General features: G+C 40.5%; 1 protein-coding gene across 11 annotated transcripts in view; it reads left to right on the top strand.

Annotated features, from left to right (window-relative positions):
• The window catches only part of DTNA (dystrobrevin alpha), a 216,578-nt gene that overhangs the window by 159,296 nt on the left and 31,187 nt on the right, over window positions 1–26,095 (top strand). For 7 of the 11 annotated variants that reach the window (XR_010067650.1, XM_063299253.1, XM_063299262.1 and 4 more), the window contains one exon: window positions 12,291–12,383. The exons of the other annotated variants lie outside the window; for them this stretch is intronic. Coding sequence is in view for 6 of the 7 variants with exons in the window: in XM_063299253.1 (XP_063155323.1) it covers window positions 12,291–12,383 (93 nt within the window). In the remaining variant the exon portion in view is untranslated. The remainder of the gene's footprint in view (window positions 1–12,290; window positions 12,384–26,095) is intronic. 11 annotated transcript variants of the gene reach the window in all.

Here is a 26,095-nt window from a genome sequence, read left to right on the forward strand (position 1 = left end):
CGAAGTGGCCCATTCCAGTCCATTTTAGTTCACTGACGCCCAAAATGTCTATCTTTAATCTTGGCATGTCACCAATAACCACATCCAATTTGCCCTGGCTCATAGATCTTACATTCCAGGTTCCAATGGTGTGTTGATCCTTAGAACATTGGATTCGCCGTTCACCACCAGCACAGTCGGCCGCTAGCCATCCTTTCGGCGTTGAGCTAGCTGCATCATCACGTCTGGGGCTAGTTGAACTCATCCTCTGTTCCTCCCCAGTAGCATTTTGACCATCTTCCGACCTGGGAGTCTCATCTTCCGATGGTATACCGACATATCTCTGGTTGTACTGATCCATTTAGTTTTCATGGCAAGAATACTGGGGTGGGTTGCCATTACCTTCCCCAGGGATTGCATTTAGTCTGACCTCTCTGTCATGACCTTCCGGTCTTGGGTGGCCCTTCACGGTTTAGCTCATGGTGTCATTGAGGTGCTCAAGCTCCAGCACCACATCAAGGTAACGATCCTTTGCTGATGGGATTTCAAATTAATTCCATATTAAACTTGGAACTTCCAATTTTTAACTTAGTTACAATTTCAGTAAAAGAGAATATCTGTAGCTCAGGGTTGAACTGTGGAGTCCTTGGTGCTTTCTGAGCTTGGTTGTTTGTTTGCAGACGTTGGGCAACAAAACATCTGCAAACAGCCAAGTTTAGAGAGCATCAAGGACTCCACAGTTAGTTACAATTTGTACAAAGTAAACACTCAGATACACAATGTAGCTGCAGTAGTAGTTGTTATTATTATTGATAATGGCACAATATACACACAGGATTCCAGTTTGCTGTTCTCCAGGAAGCAACTGGGTTTGTTGCTGCTCTGCTGCTCTACTAGTTTCTCTGTTGTGCTATGACATCCCTGCCTGAGCTGCTGGATTCCATGGCCAGCTTGGCAGTTAAATCTTTAAGAATCATGGTTCCTCCCAGGAGTATTGAGTCTGGCAATGCTCAGGAGTTCATAACCACCAAGGCAACCATGGACCTCTCCCAAATTATTGAGGGACCAATCCATGACAGAGGTCACACATTTGATCTGATTTTTATCTCAGGCCAGTTGCAAAGTGATCTGAAGACATCACTCTCAGTCCTTTCACATAATCAGATCATTCTCTGATTGTTTTTCAGCTCACCAGTGCTCCCCCTCCCCATATGGACTTTTCGATCAGTCCACCCCAGACACCTCATTGGGCCCAGTAGGGTTTCAGATGGTGCTTGGGGGTTTGCCCAAGGATCTGATGGGTTGTCTGGTGGAGGCCTTGGTAGTTACCTGGAAGAGGTGGGTGACAAGCCTTGGACTGGTTTGTTCCTATTGTCATGTTCACTGTTTCAATGTATAGTATACATCGTAACGTTTCACATGCCATGGAGCTGATGCACATTTCTGTTTGGGAGGGAGCTGCTGTGAAACCTTGTAGCAAGCTCTGTATCTGTGTTCATTACAATGGAATGTGTCTGGCTTATGTTCTCTGTTCAAGGACTTTTCCCACAGACCATCAGAAACCGTTAGGAGCACCTGGGATTGTGAACTTGGGAAGATTCTACGGGGGGGGGAGGATTTCATTTACACCAAGGGTTTCTAGTTTTCATTTGGTGCGCTTTTATATTCTCAGCTTTCTCTGTGATCCTGCATACTATTCTTTAATAAATCAGATATCTTTGAATTCCTGCTCATGAGTCTGATAGTGTTTTAGAATAGGCAACCATTACACCTATGCAGTTCCTTGGTTCTCTGAGGAACTCCAGGAGATGAGATACCAGGAGAGGCATTAAAGGACCATTGGAGGAAAACAAAGAGCAAATCCAACCAAGCACATGTAAGAATTAGGGATTACATCGTAGTGATAAGGGTGATGAAATGTAGTTATTTCTCTTCCCTTATCACATCTGCTGTTAGCAGACCAGCTGCCTTTTTTGTTTATCCTGCTTTTTGATAGGCAGGGATGAACCACAAGACCATCTGTTGGGCCCCTGTGAGGAATACTCTAGGTATTCAGTGAATAAAGTCACTCAGATTTGCTCAAAGTTGAACTCTAACCAGACAGCTCTAAATGAGGTAATGGAAGTATGATCTGGCCCAGTTAACTGGGAGAAGTTTGATCCTGTGACTGCTGAGGAAATGGATGAGATCTTCAGGATTGTCAACCCAACCATCTTTTTATTAGATCCTTGCTTCCCATGTCTTCTGAAGGCTGCTTCAGAGGTGATAGGTGATTGGGTCAATTTGGTGGTGTCTACATCCACAAGAGAGGGGGTGGTCCAACTGCCATGGAGGAGCTGGTAGTGCTCCCCCTCCTTAAGAGGACATTGCTAAACCCAACCACCCTGGAAAATTTTCATTTAGGTTTCAGGTTGAGACATAGTACTGAGGCAGCACTTGATGACCTTTGGCAAGGCTGGAATGTTGTAATGGTATATGGGAATCACTTTGAGGATGAGAGAAAGAGATGTTTGTTTGTTTGTTTATCTAATTTATCCCCGCCCATCTCCTCCCATCGGAGGCCTCTGGGCGGTTTACAACCATCAGAATGATACAAAAAATAAAATACTATAAAAATACTATAAATAGAAATAAAGAATAAAAAATCCAAGCGATGAAACCTCTAAAACAGTCCAAGTGTGGGAGGAGTGGTCTATAACAACCATCCCCATGTAACTCTATTCCCCTCTCCACCCCAAGCGAAGTGGCAGAACCAGGTCTTCAGACTCTGCCGAAAGGCCAGGAGCGATGGGGCCAATCTCACCTCCAGGGGCAGCATGTTCCACAGGGCAGGAGCTACCCGGGAGAAGGCCCGCTTCCTGGACCCCGCCAGATGAAATTCTTTTACAAACGGGGTCCGTAACATGCCCTCTCTGCACGATCAGGTGGGACGGGTTGATGTAATGGGGAAGAGGGGGTCCCTCAGGTAACCTGGTCCCATGCCATGTAGGGCTTTAAAGGTGATAACCAACACCTTGAATTGGACCCGGAAGCAAACTGGTACCCAATGCAGCTCACGCAGCAGTGGTGTTACATGTGCCCTTCTGGGGGCACCAAAAACAGCTCGCGCAGCTGCATTCTGGACCAGCTGAAGCTTCCGGATACTTTTCAAGGGTAGCCCCATGTAGAGCGCATTGCAATAGTCTGTCTGAGAGATAACAAGAGCATGAGTGACTTTTCAAAGGGCCTCCTGGTCCAGGAAGGTGCCTAGGGAACGATCAGATAAAAGGAGGAGGAGCCCGCAGCTGCATAACAGGTAAAGAAACTTAAAAAGGATCCACCCTAAGTATTAAGCTGTTAAAAGTGACAGCAGGAGATTTGTATTTTCAGACTTGCAAGATTGATGTCAGCACTCCCAGGTAAACCAGACAGGAAACACAACTGGATGAGCTAATTCTACTTTATTGTAAGGCTACATTAACAGAATCTTGCAAGTCTGAAAATACAGATCTCCCACCGTCACTTTTAACAGCCTGATATGTTAGGGTGGCAAAGGATCGTTACCTTGTCGTGGTGCTGGAGCTTGAGCACCTCAATGATGCCACAAGCTAAACCATGAAGGGCCACCCAAGATGGGAGGGTCATGACAGAGGGGTCAGAATAAATGCAATCCCTGGGGAAGGTAATGGCAACCCACCCCAGTATTCTTGCCGTGAAAACTGAATGGATCAGTACAACCAGAGATATGTCGGTATACCATCAGAAGATGAGACTCCCAGGTCAGAAGATGGTCAAAATGCTACTGGGGAGGAACAGAGGATGAGTTCAACTAGCCCCAGACGTGATGACGCAGCTAGTTCAACGCCGAAAGGACAGCTAGTGGCCGACGGTGCTGGAGGTGAACGGTGAATCCGATGTTCTAAGGATCAACACACCATTGGAACCTGGAATGTAAGATCTATGAGCCAGGGCAAATTGGATGTGGTTATTGGTGAGATGTCAAGATTGAAGATAGACATTTTGGGCGTCAGTGAACTAAAATGGACTGGAATGGGCCACTTCACATCAAATGACCACCAGATCTACTACTGTGGACAAAAGGACCAGAGAAGAAATGGAGTAGCCTTCATAATTAATAGTAAAGTGGCTAAAGCAGTGCTTGGATACCATCCAAAAAACGATAGAATGATCTCAATTCGAGTTCAGAGCAAGCCATCTAACATCACAGTGATTCAAATATACGCCCCAACCACAGTTGCTGAAGAAGCTGAAGTAGAGCAGTTCTATGAGGATCTGCAGCACCTACTGGACAATATGCCTAAAAGAGATGTTATTTTCATCACGGGGGATGGAATGCTAAGCTGGGCAGTCAAATGACACCTGGAATTACAGGTAAGCATGGCCTGGGAGAACAAAATGAAGCAGGAGATAGGCTGATAGAATTTTGCCAAGACAACTCACTCTGCATAACAAACATTCTCTTCCAACAACCTAAGAGACGGCTTTATACATGGACTTCACCAGATGGACAACACCGAAATCAGATTGACTACATCCTTTGCAGCCAAAGGTGGCCGACATCTATACAGTCGGTAAAAACAAGACCTGGAGCTGACTGTAGTTCAGATCACGAACTTCTTCTTGCACAATTTAGGATCAGACTCAAGAGATTAGGGAAGACCCACAGATCAGCTAGATATGAGCTCACTAATATTCCTAAGGAATATGCAGTGGAGGTGAAGAATAGATTCAAGGCACTGGACTTAGTAGATAGGGTCCTGGAACAACTATGGACAGAAATTCGCAACATTGTTGAGGAGGCGGCAACAAAATACATCCCAAAGAAAGAGAAAACCAAGAAGGCAAAATGGCTGTCTGCTGAGACACTAGAAGTAGCCCAAGAAAGAAGGAAAGCAAAAGGCAACAGTGACAGAGGGAGATATGCCTAGTTAAATGCAAAATTCCAGAGGTTAGCCAGAAGAGATAAGGAATTATTTTTAAACAAGCAATGCGTGGAAGTGGAAGCAGACAATAGAATAGGAAGGACAAGAGACCTCTTCCAGAAAATTAGAAACATCGGAGGTAAATTCCAGGCAAAAATGGGTATGATCAAAAACAAAGATGGCAAGGACCTAACAGAAGAAGAAGAGATCAAGAAAAGGTGGCAAGAATATACAGAAGACCTGTATAGGAAGGATAACAATATCGGGGATAGCTTTGACGGTGTGGCCAGTGAGCTAGAGCCAGACATCCTGAAGAGTGAGGTTGAATGGGCCTTGAGAAGCATTGCTAATAACAAGGCAGCTGAACTGTTCAAAATCTTGCAAGATGATGCTGTCAAGGTAATGCATGCTATATGCCAGCAAATTTGGAAAACACAAGAATGGCCATCAGACTGGAAAAAATCAACTTATATCCCCATACCAAAAAAGGGACACACTAAAGAATGTTCAAACTATCGAACAGTGGCACTCATTTCACATGCCAGTAAGGTAATGCTCAAGATCCTGCAAGGTAGACTTCAGCAATTCATGGAGCGAGAATTGCCAGACGTACAAGCTGAGTTTAGAAAAGGCAGAGCAACTAGGGACCAAATTGCCAATATCCGCTGGATAATGGAAAAAGCCAGGGAGTTTCAGAAAAACATCTATTTCTGTTTTATTGACTATTCTAAAGCCTTTGACTGTGTGGACCATAACAAATTGTGGCAAGTTCTTAGTGGTATGGGGATACCAAGTCATCTTGTCTGCCTCCTGAAGAATCTGTATAACGACCAAGTAGCAACAGTAAGAACAGACCATGGAACAACGGACTGGTTTAAGATTGGGAAAGGAGTACGGCAGGGCTGTATACTCTCACCCTACCTATTCAACTTGTATGCAGAACATATCATGCGACATGCTGGGCTTGAGGAATCCAAGGCTGGGGTTAAAATCGCTGGAAGAAACATTAACAATCTCAGCTATGCAGATGATACCACTTTGATGGCTGAAAGCGTAGAGGAACTGAGGAGCCTTATGATGAAGGTGAAAGAAGAAAGTGCAAAAGCTGGCTTGCAGCTAAACCTCAAAAAAACCAAGATTATGGCAACCAGCTTGATTGATAACTGGCAAATAGAGGGAGAAAACGTAGAGGCAGTGAAAGACTTTGTATTTCTAGGTGCGAAGATTACTGCAGATGCTGACTGCAGTCAGGAAATCAGAAGACGCTTAATCCTTGGGAGAAGAGCAATGACAAATCTCGATAAAATAGTTAAGAGCAGAGACATCACACTGACAACAAAGGTCCACGTAGTTAAAGCAATGGTATTCCCAGTAGTAACATATGGCTGCGAGAGCTGGACCATAAGGAAGGCTGAGAGAAGGAAGATCGATGCTTTTGAACTGTGGTGTTGGAGGAAAATTCTGAGAGTGCCTTGGACTGCAAGAAGATCAAACCAGTCCATCCTTCAGGAAATAAAGCCAGACTGCTCACTTGAGGGAATGATATTAAAGGCAAAACTGAAATATAATGAGAAGACAGGACACCCTGGAGAAGATGCTGATGCTAGGGAGAGTGGAGGGCAAAAGGAAGAGGGGCCAACCAAGGGCAAGGTGGATGGATGATATTCTAGAGGTGACGGACTCGTCCCTGGGGGAGCTGGGGGTGTTGACGACCGACAGGAAGCTCTGGCGTGGGCTGGTCCATGAAGTCACAAAGAGTCGGAAGCGACTAAACAAATAAACAACAACAATGTTAGGGTGGATCCTTTTTAAGTTTGTTTCTTTTTCCATTATGCAGCTGTGTGGTCCTCCCCCTTTTATCTGATTGTTCCCTAGGCAGCATCGCTTCCCCTCATCCCTCAAGGTCACTCCCACATACCATTACAGATGGTGATGGTACAAACAACCTGGTCCTCCTAGATCTCCTGGGGCTTTTGCTAACACCAATCATAATATTCTTCTGAACCAGCTGCATGATATGGGAATGGGGGGCACAGTGTTACAGTGGTTCTCCTTTCTCTGTGAATGGTTACAGTTGATAGGAAGGAGGAGGTTGAGCTCCAAACCCTGATTTTGTGGGGTGTCTCAGGGGTCAACACTCTTGCCCCTCCTGTTTAGCATCTACTTGAGACCATCAGTTGGAGGTTAGGTATCATCAGTATGTAGATGATACCCGGTTGTTCAAGTCAACCACTAGCAAACCAAGCAATGCTGTCCAAACTTGTCCCAATGCCTGGGGGGCTGTTGAGATCCAGATGAGGAACAGGCTTGGGTTCAACCCTAGCAAGTCAAGTGGCTTTGGGTATTTGGTCCTCCTGGTTCTAAGGATTTCCTTTAGCTCTTACTATGTTAACTTCCCTGGTTGTCAGTTGTCATGCTCCCCTCCCTTACAAGCTCTCAGCTTATCTCTAAAAACTTGATTGTGTCTCTAGACCTGGGGCTAGATAGTTTGGGCAGGTCCTCTTTTAGTGGTGGGTGTAATGGAAGTATGTTGTGCCTTTTGGTGGTTTCCCTCCATATACCTGTTATGTTTTATGCTTTGTTTTATACTGTTTTATTTTTTTATTGTGTTTTTAGTCTGTAAAGCTGTCCAGAGTTGCCTGGGAATTGGGTGTCCTAGAAATGTGATAAATAAATATTTTCCCCCTGCAATTATCCAATTTGATTAATCCTATTAATGGTGTCTTTCATTTTACTTCCAATAGTTATTTTCTCAGAGGAATTCCCAAGGTACAGGTCTTATTCACGCATGCAGCAATTATGCTTAAATATCCTCAATGTCCTACTTTTGGGATTCTTAGAAACTACTGGCCAGGCACTCTTGCATGATGAAAGTTTGAATATACGGACCTGTTGATCTTACACATCTGATGTGCTTACCCATACAATAGTAGTTCTTAAAAAATTGCATTCATTTTTCAAACAATCATATGATACTGTATATGTGAATCATGCCTGACTTGAAGCAGATTTTATAGATGTTTCATAAAACTAAGTTAAAGCCACAGTTCTATATATTTTTAACTGGAAATACATTTATTAAACTATGTAAGATTTACTTCCAAATAAACTGGTACAGGACTGCAGTAGAAGTAAATCAGTATGTATTATCACAAGTGACATCAAGAATATCATTTTTAAAACATGTACACTTGTGAAGGACTGTAACATACCTAGTTTCATTTTACTGAACCAACCTTCCTTCCTTCCTTCCCATACATATATCCATTAACTGTGTTATTACATATTATATCAAATTGTTCTAACCGTACAATTTATTCTACATACCCACACCCACCCACAGAAAAGAAACCAAATGAAGGGATAGCCCACCTTCACTTCTGATACTATGTTATAGACAGAATTCAAAGCACAATGTAACTCATTCAGAGTGTCCAAACAGCTCTAAATGTGTGTGTGTGTGTGTGTGTGTGTGTGTGTGTGTGTGTGTGTGTAATAACTATTCTTGATTTAAAACAGGAAAACTTAGAAGCAGTAATGGGGAGCTTGCTGTTAAATGACAAAGCAGAGAGTCCACTGGGCCTGCACATAAAAGTAGATGAGAACATGCAGAATACATTTAACTGATTTCCAGTAGATGCTGATAACCTGAATGAATTAAGCCAATTCAGTCTTTCCAATCTGATGCTCTTCAGCTACATTGGGAGCAATTCCCAGAATCTGCAGCTACCTCCATTACATCTGAAGGTTATGAAGGAATAGGCAGTCTTCAGCCCACACCTTGAATTCTGTTTTTGTGGTCCTTAGATTCTCCTTTATACATTACTGCTAAAAATTGCTGGCACATTTTCCTGCCTTTTAGAAGTGGGAAATTGTTGAAAAATATGGTATAGGCTCCCAAACAGATACATTAAAATTAACTACCAAATAACGCCCCCCCAAGAAATTTCCACTTGAACCCACTCTCTCACACAAATCTCCAAATGTAACATAGCCTTTAGTTTATCCCTGAGGAATGAGAAATTTGATCTGATCCCATTTCAGTTAAATATCTTGTACAATATTTCATTGTAGTTTGGATCATGAATTATATTTAAAAAATCAGACAGTACTATTCGTGTTATACAAATCCCTTAACCTATTAGCCAGTGCAATGTTAGGTTAGTCTACATTGCTCCCTTATTAAAAAAGATAATGACTTGACTGCTTCCTCAGGATTTAGATAGATCTTTGGGACAGTAAGTTTCTTATTATAGTATTTGAAAAAAACATTTTTACTACAATATTAGCACAAGTGTTTATAATGAAATCAGATAAATGGCAAGGTAAAAAGTATAGAGTAGATAGTGACTTTTCCCTTCATAAAAGTTCAATTCTCCTTTATTTTGGTGTTATTTTAATTTCTGTACTTACATATTTTGTTTACGTATATACATGCTTCCTCCATTGCTTAGTAAGAAATTAAGTTCAGTATGCAGCTGTTAATCATTGCAAAATCACAGATGTTTATATCAATGTATATATATGCAATATATGTGCATGTATACTTGAGCCATTTGGAATCTTATAAAAAAATCATTAGATTTACAATTTAGAGCAAGATACGAACATGTTGAATAGAAATGCTGCTGAATTCTGCCATACATTAGCAGTAAGATGCTGGAATGGACTAGGCATATGTCAGAATCTGTCAGTGTTCCAGTATTCTGGAGTCTTGGCTTGTTCAAGAGACTTCTGCCTCTGGAATGAACGCAACATACAGGATAAAAGTGATGAGATCTACCATGCTGAAGAAGCCTAGGGAACCTGTGAGATTCATCAACAGTACAGAAAACTGCAGAGTCTGTGTCAAATAACAAAAGGGACGCTAGCAGAGGGCAAGATTTTAAAACATTTTCTGATCCTTTTCTAAAGTAGGTTTGAATAACTCTGATCATACAGAGCTTGATCACCTTAATTCAGTTGCAGAATTTGACTGTAGTGGAAACCTAACTAAATGTAATCATACCAGAAAGAATTAGCTCCTAAACACTAGCATTTAATTTTGAATTTATATTTTTGTTATTTTAGAAATCAGAGAGAATTTACACCTCATTTTTAGATATATTCCCTATTCCTAGTTATATTCATCATGATACATTTACCAGAGATGGAGATGCTAGTAATGTTCCTATAAAGTGATGCTCTTTCTGAGAGAGAGTGCCCTTTGTGTACATCATAATTTCCCTTTACATACTGTATAAAGAAATATCCCTAGCATAAGTGAAAAGAGGACATCCATGCACATATAGAACTTAACTGCACACTGGAACCTGCCTCATGGGGTTTAGGATCATCTTCATTTCCTGAATTAGATGTCAGTGATTTCATGAAAACTTAAGTCCACATCATTATATTAGTGTATTGGCTGCAGATTGAGTTGAATTAAATAAATGTAAACTTCGTTTGGGACTAACTGCATTGTGGATTAGGTAGAGTTTTCTCCAGAGTTTTGCATGACATACAGCCATATACTTTTTGGCTATAATATCAATTATATGTCCAGTAGCTATCATGAAAAGTCTGCTATGGAACTGACAAACAGGAATGGAGTAAAATGAAACAGGGACAAGGTTTTTATAACATGCTTCATTTGAAAGATGTTTTTTTAAAAAAATCCTTTCAAATTATTTTTTTCTCAAAACTGCATTAAGAAATGAAATTTTGTTTTTTAAAGTATATATCTAAACATAAAAATAAGCCTTCAAATGCAGTATTGAGCCATCCGGGCTGAGATACATAAATAAATATACTTTCCTTAGTTTAAATTAAAAGTTTTCACTAAGTGCTTCTTCAGTTTCACTTAGAGATTTTCTTGGAATACATCCATAAGGGGAGATTATTTTTCTGTGGTAACAAAAAGAACAACTGTGTTTTTACTGCATTCTCTTGCTCCCTGCAGAAACCCTGTACTAGAAAATGAATTTTAAAGAGTTGGCATTTTTCACTTTTCTTCCATATAATATCCAGTTTGCAACTCTTAAATAATTTTTAGCATCAATTTTGGTTTAAGATCATTATTATCAAGTTACTTTAAAGTTATTATCATTTAGTGGACAGGGCATTTAAAGTTGTGAAAAAGTTTGTGTAGCTATTTATTTTACATTTATGCAATATTTAGTTTTTATAATTATTATGCTTTTAGATTGCAATCCTGTGCCGGCATACTTATATTTTACTGGGACAAGCGTTCTTAGTTTTGAGTAGACATTCATAGGCTTTTGCTACAAATTACTTAGGTTTCAGTTAGTGAATGAGTTTCAGCCGACGTTAGCTGTCAATGTTTACTGTCTTCTTAGTTGTCCTGTCTTATTAACTAGCTCTCCTTACAAGAATAATGAAGTAGAGCAGGACAAATTGCTGGCTAGGGCTGTTCCAGCTTTTTTGAAAGGCAAAGGGTAAGTTTCAAAAGGCATTAGTAGCTTATACTAACACAACTAAAGCAAATGCCTTTTCCTTTCAATATATTGTGTATTCTACTAAGTGTATAACCACAGATATTTTTAACTACCACACCAGAAGAATTAAGTGTGCACACATATGCACATAATACAGTAAAATTTCAATTGTTACTTTATATGATCTCTCAAAATACAGATAATTCTACATTTTGCTGTGTATCCATGCATACTTCATTACAATACAGTACGTGCTTATCTTAAACAGTCAATTTGTATTTGTAATTCAATAACGTAATATACAGTTCCTAGGACTCTAGCCTTTTAACCTGCATTTGGAGAAATCATGTATTTGTTCTTGCACATAAAAATCTTTTCCACTGAAAACGTAGCACATCAGTGATTGCACATCCACCTTTAACCTTCTCTCCGGTACACTAGGTTGCCTTGTGTAAAGAGTATTTTATGGGCACAAGCCTTTTCACATGCAATCTTCTGCATGCTGTTTGAAAATTTTCATTCCTAGGAACCACTTAACATGACTGCTCTGCATATAAAGATTAGCACTACAATAAAATATGTTATTGTTGAAATTGCTTCTAAATATATGTGCTCAAGATTGCAGATAAAATTAACAACTTTTGTAAGATGTTGTCTTTTACATTATGCTTCATAGTAGCACTAATCCTAGGCTAGTTTGTGCATCACTGTCTTATAAAACTTTGTAGGTGGTCTGTATGCACCAGCAAATTCATACCTTTGCTCTATAGGCCCACTGTCTTAAGTTCTGTCCTGAGCTCTACTTGAATAGTTGGATTTCGTAACAATTTGAAGAACATTTGACTGCTCATTTATAAATTCCCATTTCACACTCTTACTTGCTCCTGCTTTCTCTGTTTTATTTCTCTTTGTCTGTCCGGACTACACCCTCCTCCCCTCAACCCTGTTTCAGGTTACAGTATAGCCTCGATGTTGCAGACAGGCTGGCTGATGAACATGTTCTCATTGGGTTGTATGTCAACATGCTCCAGAACAACCCCTCACGGTTAGTGCAGGCTGGGTGCCTTGGTGGGGTCTCTAGAGAAGAGGGCACTAGCACTGATCATCCTGGTTATGGCAGAATGGAAATTTCTCAAGAATGGAGCAGATCTAAATTGATTGAACTGGTCTCCTCATTCCCCTTTATTACAGCAGCATGCTAAATTTCATAAATAGTTACCTTGATCAGAATTATTGCCATGAATATTGATTCGCATTAGTCTTTATGATGCAATCATTCATGTATTTGTAAATATTATACTCAATGGGATTCATTTATCTTAGTAACATACTAATTGGGGTACAAGCACATGAGACAGCCTAGAAATATTTTATATGTTCTGAGCACGCTGAAAAGATTTGGTTGTAGCTCCCAGGTCCTCTAGTACTTGCTGCCAAATTATAACTTTTAATTTTTTAAAATTAAGATTTTTAATTTACAAAGAATAAATTATTAAATACACAAGGAATGATCATATTAACTGTATTTTACTAATTTAATATACACTTAAATTTTGTTTTGGTCCTAGTACTTACTACTTTATCCTGGCCCCGCTTTCTTTCTAGAGTATATCCATTCAAGGGCCAACTGTAACCCTCAAGTCAAAAAAGTTTGCATACTCCTGAACTACAAATATTGTGCAGCAGACTATCTGGATCTGAAGCTCTCCAAAGATCTACACTTTTCTTTACATGGGAGTAACTTTTGAGCAAACAATTAAAACCTATGCTGAAAAAGCTGTGTTAAATACAGGTTCAACATACAGGTGTACTTAGTTGGGGATCATACTGTTCACAGTAATGTTACTAATAATTGCTTAAATTGTGTTTTTAATGTGCAGATGATTGCTTTCCAGTCTTTTTGTTACTTATGCTTCACTTTAACCTTGTGAAAAAATCTAATTGTTGATTTGGCATCTAATGAGTACATGGCTGAGCCAAGATTTCTGCCCATTTCTCTGAGTCCTAAAATTATTTCAGTTAGACTGTACTGGATTTCCTCTTGACAAAAGTATGTGTTCACTTATTCATGCATTAGTGAAAAGGGAAGAAAATCAATGGTCAAAAGTGGTACTTCATCATGGTCTCTGTGATTCACACTGTTGATTTATGTGCTTGCATACAGCCACACTGAGAATATTCTAGAGTTATAGAATTCATTGGTGGGAGCCCTGCCCATTCACATAACTGCACAACTAGGCATAGCTCCCACCTTTGGAGTTTGTCTTCAGCTGCCACAACATCAGCACATTTATCCTTGAGATGATCATCCTATTGCTTTATATGATATGATATGATATGATATGATATGATATATGATACATATATTTGGAAGGCTTTTGGGGGGGGGGGGTTTCTTTAATCTTCCCTCATCTCTTCTTTAAAATATTTTAGAATTATGCATCAAGACACTTATCCTCCCATCTCATCTGACCTTCGGTCTTATAACCCTCAGGACTCTATTTCAAACATACCAGTATTGCTGGAACAAACTGTCTCCTTCAGATAGGCATAAACTGTTTTTTTTTTAACCCTGGTAAAGATCAAGTTACATAACAGACATTGAAAAGCATTGTTGGATGTTGACTAAATAGTTTCATCACAGTCATTTTTATAATAGTCATTCTCTGGAAACCAGGTTAAGAACAGTAAATTCTGTAACTATTGTATTATATTCATCTTCCTCAAAGCCACCACCAAAAGATTGATGGAACTCACCATCCCACAAAGAAGTTTCTCAAGTTTCTGATATACCATAATCTGCACCAAGAAATTGCTCTTTAAGGTTGAAAGCCTTCTGAGTTTCCTGAATTTGCCCAATCAGGCCAAAAAGAAACAGAGGGATAAAGGCCCTGTTGCCTCCTCAGTTCTGCGATTCTCTCAAGCTCTTTTCCACAATGGCCTTCTCCAAATCTGCTACCACAGATCCTGCTACTGATGCATTTTCCAGTTCATACTGTCAGCCACACCATCTCTTCTTTGGGTATGAGTATTAATCTCAGAAGAGGAGATTTTGGACAGATTTACTCCTTCAGGATAATCAAACCAAGACCTCCCCTTCATCTATCTCACTATGCATTTCAGTCTTCTAGTCCCTACTGTTCTCAGGCTCTGTCAGCTAATTGTGCCTTAGGCCAACCATACAACAGACAGCTTTTCAAGATTTGTTCTCCAGTCTTCAAGATTTTTCTCTCCATGTGTTCTTCCAGGGCAGTTCTCATTTCTAAGTTTTAACCCACCAAAGCCTCTTGCCTTGGGATTCTCATTTTCCAGTCTGTTAGTTAAGTCCACATCTGCTGCAGTCATTCAGTCTCAGGTTTTGTTCATGGATATTCAGCCACATTTGTCCCCTAATGGAGTTTGGTCTGATCTTTCTGAACCTGATGATTATGAATCCTCTGATGCCTCCTCATTCTCCTTCAGCATTATCACCTGAAGCCCAAGCTTTTCCTCAAAAAGTATCTATTCCTACAGCAAATCAATAGGTAGGAAGACACACTTTCTTGAAATCAGTAGATATACTAGTTGATTAAGATACTACTACTTTACCAGTTCTAATTCCAATGCTTGCAGTCTTGTTAAATGCAACAACAGACTCATGGACCAAACCAAGTTCTTTGCTATCAACTTCTAACCACTTTGAAAATCTTTATACAGTAAGGAAGAGAGATGATATTTTTTATTCTAACATCTATCACTTAGTTCTGTTATAGTGGCGGCATCACAGTCAGGCTTCCACTATCAACAACATTCTGCATCCCCAGAAAAGAGAGGCAAAAAATTGGAAATTCTTGGATATATGTTATACCTTTTGGGGATTCCCCCTTCTTGTTGCCAACTATCAATCTCATGCAGCAAAATACTTTAATTTTGGGTGGAAGAAGATATATCATTGCTAAACGTTTACCCTTCAGTTGTAATCTTCAGACATTCTCAGGGGCTGAGCAGTTCAACTCTCCGTCTGGGAGTGAATCAGCAAACTGAGTTGGGACATCTAAGTTAACCTCTTTGGAATGGGATTCCTCCACATGGTAATCGTTGCCAGGTTGCTTGGATTCCTTCTTGACATCTGAGAAGAATTCAGCTTCTCAGTCCTGCCAACTTCACACCATACCATTCTATTGTTTCTAAGGCATCTCCAGAGTCAAGGAGATTTCTCTCCTTCTACCAAAAGAAGTAACTGAGAGTGTTCCTCTGGAGAACAACAGTCTCCTTTTCTAGGATCTATACTATTCTTAAGAAGGAAGATTCAGATCTATATTGGACATTCATGATGTCAATTATTTTTTTTTAGGTATTATTTTGGAATGTTATTGATTGGTTCCACACTCTCTTGCAGAAATGGATGTGGCTCATATCTACAGATTTCCAGATGGGATACCTTCATGTATCAATAGTATACTACCATTTTCCTCTACTGTTTTAGAGTAGATGATTCCATTTACCAATTCTGTGTTTTAGCGTTTGGCCTTTGCACGTGTATGGTATCGGTTGTTGCATTCCTCCATTTCCAGTGTATAATTTTGTTTCCATATCTAGATAATGAGCTTTTAGTACAATATTCCTGCACTGAGTTATCTTACCAGATAGCTCAAACCCTTCAGCACCTGCAATACTTCAACCTCTGGGTGAGTTATGAGATCTTCCTTTTTCTGCTCACAAGTTATCCAACTTATAGGGCAAAAATAGACACCATAAGAAGAGCCACTTTCCTAATATTGTCATGACTCAGTATGCTTCAGATGCTTGTATGCAAGATTTCTTCACTTAACAAGACATGCAGCATTATCTAAGAGCTGGGAACTCACTTCCATGCCCTCTGCAGCCTTGAGGACATGCTTTGTCCAAGTATATCAACAAAGTCAAGCTCCTTGCATTTTGGAAGATGCTGTGAGCCTTTCAAGGCTGTCTTTGAGGCCAGACTTTCCAGTTTATATTGGACAATTCTATGATAACAAGGTGGTACAAAGTCCACCCCTCCTTTGCACTGTACTTTATAGATTGGGCATTGGTCACTCCAACTTCACCCTGGTAATCAGTGTGCCTTGAAGAAACAATATCCTTCCTCACCAACTCAGCCATAACAGAACAGTCAGTGTAAAATGTATCCATCACTTATGGCCATCATCAAATCACCCTGGGGCAACCCCAAAAGTTAGTCTGTTTGCATTACAGGCTAACAGAAATATAATGGCATCATTCAGCACCATTTTGCCTGGACCAGTACTTATTCCTGGTCTTTCAAGGCCATCTAAAAGATGTGGTCTTTCTCTCCAGCATTAGTCCAAGTGGTTAGTGGCACTTTGCTACAAGATAGCTGAACCTCAGTGTCCCCTTCAAATCAATATTCACTGCACACGAGTGGCAGCAACATTTGTAACCTTCCTTCAAGGTATATTCCCGGAGGTCAGTCCTCCATTCTTGTCTAGCACATTAGACTGGATCACCCCTCCCAGAGAGCTACATCCTCTAGAAGGGCAATCCTCTCTATGGCCACTTTATGAAGACTAGACTTTCAGGTAAGAAGCATGTTATTCATGCATGTGTATAAATCACAGAGAACATGATGAAAAAAAACCTTAGATATTTCTCTGTAACTGTCATTTTTCAAGTGGTCATCTGTGAAGTTACATAACCTGCCAGCATACCCTGTTGACCTCAGGTGACCTCACTGTTCCTTTGGATACACAGTAATGGTTTTAAAAACTAAAAGGGTTCACAGGAGCCACACTTAGTCATGGGGTATGTGGGGGAAGTGAGGTTACAACAAACAATTCTGTAAGCTCTAGAAAGTTTTGAGAGCCAGTTTGGTGTAGTGGTTAAGGTGCTGGGCTAGAAACCAAGAGACTGTGAGTTCTAGTCCCGCCTTAGGCATGAACTGGGTGACCTTGGGCCAGTCACTCACTCTCTCAGCCCAACTCACTTCACAGGGTTGTTGTTGTGGGGAAAATAGGAGGTGGAAGGAGCATTGGTATGTTCACCACCTTGAGTTGTATATAAAAAAAGGCAGGATAAAAATCTTTTTAAAAGAAGTTCCAAATGAAACCCTTGTCAGAGTGTGCTGGAAAGCGTTTGGCCTGAGATATCAGAAAAATCACACACCAGGCATTTCTGTAAAAATAAATGTATTTACAGAAAGCACAAAAACATATTTTCAAGCATTCACACGCACTCAGAGAGGACAGGGAGGAAAGCAGGTAGAAAGGAAACTGAAACTAACAAGCCCAGGCAAGCTGCCCTCCAGGCAAACCAGGAGCTTTTACCTGATATGGTAATGCCTTTTCACACGCAAAACTAAGGATACTTAAGTTTGACCTTCTGACTCTGCTAGAGTGATTTGTTACCATAGTAACCTTAATGGCTTGGTCCTTGCAAAGACAAAGAAATGCCAACACTCCCCTTTGTTTTGCTAAGGAGTAAGACACAAACCAATTTTCTTTGTCAACTCTGTATGTCTTGGTACAGCAAGAGTTTGCTTTCTAGAATGCCAGCCTAAGCCTGACCCAGCAAATTGAATTAAAATCCCAGAAGTGGATTTCCTGTCACTGACATCTGCTCCCTAGTCAGAATCAGCAAAAGCCTGCAATTTCTCTGTTCCACAGGCATTTAGCTTCGGGCAATAATTCTTTGTTCCTTGCAAATACCTGATTAACCTCTTCAGTGCTGCTTTTCCAGTAGATGTAGGCTTCTCTACCTGTCTACTTAAAATGGCCACAGAATTTGAGATATCTGGGCAAGAGTGATTTGCAATGTACAGTAAACTTCCAATTGCAGATCTATATTTCTCTGCCTCAGTTAAATGAATTTCTCCTATTTCTTTCTGAAAATCTGGTATCATAGGAGTAGAGACTGGTTTACAGTCTTGCATGTTAAAATCCTCTAGGAGCTTTTGAATTTTACTACGTTGGCTTAACAGAAAGCTACCATCCTTCTCCCTGTGTATTTCCAAGCCTAGATAATTTGTTACTGTTCCAAGGCTTTTTAATGTGAAATGGCTTTTCATGCAGGCTTCAAAATCAAGCCTTTGTTTTTCTGTTGATGTGAACAGCAGCAAATCATCAACATAAATGCATAGATACATACAGCCTTGTTTGTCTTTCTTCACATATACACATGGATCTGCTTTTCCTTTTTCAAAACCAAAATTCTGCAGTTTTTCATCTAATTTTTGGTTCCAGGATCTAGCAGCTTGTTTTAAACCATGGATTGACTTCTGCAGTTCACAGACCAGATTCTCCCCTTTTTCATAGCCAGGGGGTTGCTGCATGTATAATTTGTGGTCTAAATCACCATAGAGAAATGCAATTTGAACGTCATAGTGGTGAACTGACATTCCTTTGAGTGCAGCAATTTTTAAGAGTAATCTAATTGATTCACCTTTAGTAACTGGTGCAAAAGTCTTGTCAAAGTCTAAATCTTTCCTTTGAGTGAACCCTTTTGCAACTAACCTTGCTTTATATTTTTGGATTTTGCCATCAGCATCCCTTTTCAGTTTGAAAACCCACCTACAACCTAAACAGTGTTCATTGGGAGGTAGATTTACCAGTTTCCATGTTTTATTTTCTTTCAAGGATGCTAACTCCTGTTGCATGGCAGAATGCCAATTTTGTGCAATCTCAGGTGGTAAAGCATTCACTTGTTCTAAGGACTCAGGTTCTGTGAATATGTGAAAAGCCTTTACTGTTTCAGCCTGAAAACATGATGGAGGAATGCCTTTATTACTCCTCTGAGATCTGCGAGGTAATACAGGGCTTAAATTTTGACTACTATCACTTTCCTGAGAAGCATCTGTCTCATCAGACAGATCTTCGGTTTGCTTTTCTGGCTTAATGTCCTCACTAGGCAAAAGATCACTATCAGCAAGTCCTTGCTGTTCTGTTGTTAAATCAACTGGAGAGCTAGAATTTAATCTCCCCCAGTTTTGCTCAGCAAAAGAAGCACTTTTGCTAATTATTAATTTCTCTCCTACTATGAACCTGTAGCTCCTCTGGCTTTGTTTATAGCCAACAAAGATGGCTTTCTTTGTTGTGGGGCCTCCTTTCCTTCTCTGTTTTGGAATATGAACCTATGCAGTGCTACCAAACACTCTAAGATAGTTTACCTTTGGTTTCACACCATAAAACAAATGGAATGGAGTGTCCTGAATCACAGTTATACAATCTGTTTTGTACATAACAGGCAGTGGATATTCCTTCTGCCCAATATTTAAATGATAACCTGGAATCTTTAAGCATGCATTCCATTGATTCTTGCGGTGTTCTGCCCTTTCTTTCAGCAACACCATTTTGCTGAGGGATGTAAGGGTTAGAATTTGTTCTATCCCCTTATCCGCTAAGAACCTTTTGAATATGTGAGAAAGGTACTCTCCTCCTCTATCACATTGGAGTGCAGATACAGGCCTTGGGAATTTTTCATTTGCCCATGTCACAAAACTTCTGAATTTCTCAAATGCCTCATCTTCATGTTTTAAGATGTAGATAAATGTGTATCTTGAGAAATCATCAATGATGGTCATCGCATACCTTCCTTGTCCAAAACTTGGAGCAAAAGGACCAATAAGGTCAGAGTGTACAATTTCTAGAGGTCTAGTTGTAACTCTGTCACTGTGCTTACTCACAGCTTTTTGTGTTTTGCACTCTGCAAACTACACAGTCTAAGTGTTGGCAGAGTGCTAGAAAGCATTTGGCCCAGGAGAGATCAGAAAAGTCACACACCAGGCATTTCTATAAAAATAAATTTATTTACAGAAAGCACAAAAACATGTTTACAGGCTTCTGCATTCTCACAGGCTCTCAGAGAGGAGAGAGTTCTCCCTCAGCTGCATACTCTCTACATGCCTAAAGAGAAGGAAAACTGAAACCAAGCTAACTGCCCTTGCTTCAGGCTATTAACAACTATTAACACCTGAAAAGAAGACAATTAAATTCAGCCTCCTCACCCGGCCAAATCATTTGTTACCATGGTAACCTTAATCTGTAGCAGAAAACAATATACTAACATTAAGTATTCATCACAGGGTTTCAGCTTTAGGTCAGCACACAGCTGTGGCATTTGTGCTATATACTTGAAATTAGCATGACCAAATCTCCTATGCATCAGGTGTACACATTGGTCATGATATGGAGTGTTGCCAACTGCAGCCTTGCAGCTTGGCTTCCTTGCATTTTGCACAATGTACAAGGAGTCTTTTAACACACCAGTAGCACACAATTTCCCATTTTTACGTATCTCACAACCATTTTTCTTAAATGTTATGATATACCCTGTTGCAGCTAATTGTACCACAGATAAAAGGTTTGACTGTAAATCTGGCACATATAGCACACCTTTCACAGTTTCTCCCAAGCAGGATAAATACATGTCACCTTGTCCCATAATTTCGGTCACAGACCCATCAGCCAAAGATACACTTTGTCTTTCAGTTTTAGTGACACAAAAGAGCTTTTACAATTACATAAATGACAATTGGCCCCAGAATCTAACACCCATACATCAGAATTACCCTTCTCAGCAACCTGTGCAATTTGGGTTGTCTGAAGAGCCTTCTTCTGTGTTGCCCTTGTGTTCTTCTTCTCTGTCTTTCGGTCTCAAGGCACAGTCTTTTTGCAAATGTCCAGGTGAACCACAACTGAAGCATCACTGGCAGGCTAGTGCTGTAGCCTCAGCTTCTTTTCCCTTCCTTTCCCTTGCTTTCTGGTGCTGCAGCTTTCCAGAAGAGATGGGGTTTCTTTTCTCTCTCTTCTCTCATTCAGCAAGTAAGCGCTGTGTAACATACGATGGGGTGAGGTCTGCTTCAGGCATAGCCTTTAGGGTACAAATCAGCATGTCCCACATTTCATTCAATGAGTACAGCAGGATATAGGATTCTGTGAGAGGTGTAAATTCCATACCTCTCTCCTGCAACTCAACAAACAGCTGCTGAATATAATGCAGGTGCTCAGGAAGGCTACTCCCTCTGCTAGGTAGGCTTTGTACAGCTTTTTTGTCAGGGTAACCTTACTCCCTGCTGTTTGCTTTACGTACAAGTCTCTCAAAGCATCCCAAAGTTGCTTTGCAGACTGCATGCCTCGCACATGCACTAGCTGATTATCCTCAACTCCCAGGATAATGATGGCTCTAGCTCACTCATCCTGTCTAAGCCATTCAGCACTGGGATTTTGGGGGGCTTCCTCACCAATTGGCATCTAAAGATTCTCTCTGCGAAGATACATCTCCATCTTCAGGGCCCAATTCAAATAGTTGGTCTCTGATAGGTGCTCAAGAGGCATCGCTGAGGGCTGGGAGGTAGCCATGGCTTCTTCCTTCTTTTGCAAGTCACCTCAGCTGGCTTCTTCATCCTGCAGACCGGCAGCAGCTGGAAAAATCTCCAGGCAGCTCCAAAGAAAATCTTCACAGGTGTTTGCTATCTGCCTTTAAAAATGTGCATGAGGTGTGGAGCTGCTCTCTCTGGGGGCTTACTGGGCCACGTACTGGGCCCATAACCTGTCAGTGTATGCTGGAAAGCGTTTGGCCCGAGAGATCAGAAAAATCACACACCAGGCATTTCTATAAAAATAAATGTATTCACAGAAAGCACAAAAAAGTATTTTCAAGCTGTGCGTTCACACGCGCTCAGAGAGGACAGGGAGGAAGGCAGATAGAAAGGAAACAACCTAACAAGCCCAAGCAAGCTGCCCTCCAGGCAAATCAGGAGCTTTTACCTTATATGGTAATGCCTTTTCACACGCAAATCTAAGGATACTTAAGTTTGACCTTCTGACTCTGCTAGAGTGATTTGTTACCATAGTAACCTTAATGGCTTGGTCCTTGCAAAAACAAATGCCAACAACCCTGTGCACACATATAATCCATGTGTATGAATTCACAGGTGTCCACTCAAAAGAATGACAGTTACAGGTATATTATTCTTTTATTTGCTTGTTTTGCTATATCATATAACAGTTCCTGACATAATTAAAAATAGCTGGGAAGGGGATGATCGAAAGCATTGTGTCATCCTTTCAACTTAATGCCATGGAGTATAATGAAGTTGGACATTGTGTTAATTAATATTTATGATAAATAGTGAAGACTGTCTGAGATATATTTTATACACATGGTTCATTTCCATGCTTACAGACTTAGATTATATTATCAAAAGTGGCTGGGAGTGGAGGAGTGTGTACTCCTCTCAGAAATGTGCCCATCTGGATTTCAGGTATGGCATCAGCAGAGAACACAGGATAGGATTGTAGGGTGCCTACTGTCATGTGGGAAGCTCTATCAGTTGACAGAGGCCGTGTTCTGCAGATAACTGAATGTGAGGCCTTGTTTGAAGTTAGGCTCTAGGGACAAGTTGGGAATGCTGCAGTTGCATTGTACCCCTACTGCACAATGCTATCCCTGGCTGAGCTACTGGACTACACCTCAGGGTTGGTAGTGGCATAACCAAGTCTTGTGGTGCTAGCAGACTTCAACTTGATTTTCTGGAGGAATGGTCTGAGGCAGCCTGGGAGTTCATAGCCAGCATGGCTACCAGGAGACTATTCTAGGTCAACAAGAGCCTAACCTGTGGGAGATCAGACATTAGACCTGACTTTTATCTTGGAGCAGATGCAATATCATTTGAGAGAATGGAGAGCATTAACATACATCCTTTATCATAGTCTGGTTACTCTCTAATTGCTGTGGAGCTGACTTGTGCCATAAACCTCTGTAGCAAGGAAAAACTTACCTTGATCTACTCCCAGTGCATAATGGATCCATTTGGTTTCCACAGGGCCCTAGGAAGTGGAGAAAATTCTGTAGGATATCAGTGGTGCCATTTGTAGCCTGGATCTCTACCTTTCCTGGTTGGAAAAAGCTCCCAGGGAGGTATCAGGAGAGTGGGTTTGTGCAGTGGTGAATGATTCTTTGGGTGAAGGGATGGTACTGCCTCCTCAAGAAACCATTGCTCAACTCAGCGCATTTGGACAACTGTTGATTGGTCTCCAATCTTCCCTTTCTGGGAGGGTGTTGTGGGGGGTGGTTATTATTATTTTAAATGGTCCAATAGTGAAGCTGTCTGGGTAGTTTATAATAAAACAAGAGGTTATTGAGATCATGTGGGTCTTCCATAGCAAAGAACTCTGGAGGAAATTGATTATCTGGACCCTTTTCTATCTGGATTCAGCCTTGCATATGGAACCAAGTCCACCCTGATTGCTCCTGTGGAGGATTTGTGGCATGACTGAGATAGGGGAAGGATGACTGCCTTGCTCCTCCTTGATTTCTCAGAAGCCTTCAGTACCATCAGCCATGGTATCCTACTGGATTGTGTGCAAGGGTTGGGGGTGGAAGGCACTGTTCTTTGGTGGTTCTCTTCCTTCCTGAACATAGTTCCAGGAAGGGGGAGAAAGATCATAGCTTGCTTTCTGTCAGTATCTACATGAAGCTGGGGGGAGGTGGGAGGAGATAATCCATTAGCATGAAGTCAGGAATCATCAATATGCTGAAGATTTACATCTCAGTTACCAGCTGAATGGGAGTGCCCCAGGACCCAGAGGCTGCTAGGGTCTGGATAGGGATGAACATGATTAGGCTTAATCTTTCAGCAATTTCCAATTGCGCAGCCTGTGAAGTATACTAGGTCTAATATTAGAAATGACTCAGACACATTAGCCAGAGTTAAGAGTCTATTTACATACATACAGCTTTGTACAGAAGTCTTCCGCCCAGCAGCATACAGACGGTTTCCACAGTGCAGTTCAATGAGACAACAGCATCCAGTGCAAGGTGAAGAGAGGAAAATACACAGACCATAGTATACTCTTATACAATCTATTGTCCAATAGAATCATACATTACATCATCTCATTACACCATGCAATCATATTACACATTTCATCATCTTATTTCGTTAGCTTCCTCCTATGTCATCAGCTTCCTACTCAGCCATAATGACACAGCTAAATTGCAGATCAAATGACTCAGCAATTTCTATCATAATAGTCTCTATTCTGTTGTGTAAATTCTGATGTATATTTTTACAAACATCAATATAATCCTAACAAGATGAAATGACTATGGTATATACACTTTCTGATTTCAGATAAATCTGGTCTTTAATTCTGAAGAGGGTCATGCTTCACTAGGCAGAATTGGCCCATAAAATGAGGTCCTTCTGTTCTACTGCTTGATGAGGAGCAGGTAGCAGCTATGGCTAGGAGATCTTTCACACAGCTCTATCATGTGCATTGGGTATAATCTTTCCTGGACAAGTTGGCCCAGCTCACTGTTGCTTATGCGTTGGTCATCTGTTGTTTGGATTATTGCAGTGCTGTCTACATAGGACTCCCTTTAAAGATGACTTGAAAACTTCAGCTGGTGGCTCAGACAGATGGTTATTAATAAGTATAACTGGTCTGAGAACTGCACTACTTACAGTTTGCTTTTTGGTGCAATTCAAGTTGCTGGTGTTGTCACTTTTATAGCACTATGTGGCTTAAGACGTGTATTTGGGGGGGGGCATCTATTCTCAGTGATTTCTGCCCATCTAGAACAAAGCATGTTCTCCAAGGTCCTTTTTTCAGGGAGTGTCATATGCAGGGCCCAAGAAGCAGGACTTCCTCAGTTGTTGCTCCCATTTCTGGAACACCATTCTCCCAGATTCTAAATTGGCTCCTACATGCCTGAGTTTTCAAAAAGCTGTAAAGACCTGGCTCTGTTTTTGGCATGCCTTTGGGGCATGATCTGTTATCTTGTTCCTTCCTGCAGAATTAACTGCATGTTAATTGTTGCTAATGATCCCTGAGATCTTTTGGATAATATTTTTATTTATTGTTTTTAATTGAATTGCTGTATTGAATACATGTACCACTTAAAGTCTACTATGATTGGAGCCCAGCAAGCAATCAGACAGGCAGACACATCTGTCTGTCTATCCATTTATCTTTTCTAAGTCCTATTGTTGTCCAATATGTAAAATCAGAATGCACTGACTTTCCTAAAGAAATGCAATTGGGTGAAAAAAAATTGCCAAATTATGGAAAACATTATATATTCATAGAAATAAACAGCACATGAAGTTCAGAATTTTGTATATTATGTGGTCTTTTTTGAATGGACCGGGAAGCATTAAAATATTTGGATTGGATCATCTAAGATGCCAGGGGAAATACTGGCCTGCTGTTACATGTTATTTACCAACAGTTGCTGATCTGAAGAATTCAGAATCCGAAGATTTTCATAGCTTGGAGATCCCTTGCTCATCTTAGTCCATTAAGCTGCTGTTAAAATACACAGCCAAGTGGTCATTTGGAAACTGGATGATTCCTTGGATAATCACAGGTCCAGAAGTCTGTAGAAGGCAATACTGAGATGAGGCTACATAAGAAACACAAAAGCATTTTAATAATCAAGGTATTTGAAAGACTGAGGCATGGGAGATTCCAATATATATTATTAACTCTTTTTCATTTATATCTCAGAAATGATATATACTTCAGCTTGCTTCTAGCTGTTGTTTTTACATTGTCCTTCAGAGCATAGTGCCTTGTATTTATTGGAGTATGGATGCAATTTACCTCCCAACATATCATGATACATTAATTGACCTAAACCATCTAAACTGATTTAGCACAAATTAATCCATTCTGTAATCTCAGCATTGTACCAATTGAGAAATAACTCATTTGCAGCCCTGATTTTTTTTAATTGTATGTATCACAATGTCATTATATAACTTCCCACCAAACCAAA

This window comes from Candoia aspera, chromosome 3, assembly GCF_035149785.1.
Source record: "Candoia aspera isolate rCanAsp1 chromosome 3, rCanAsp1.hap2, whole genome shotgun sequence".
Lineage (NCBI taxonomy): Eukaryota > Metazoa > Chordata > Lepidosauria > Squamata > Boidae > Candoia > Candoia aspera.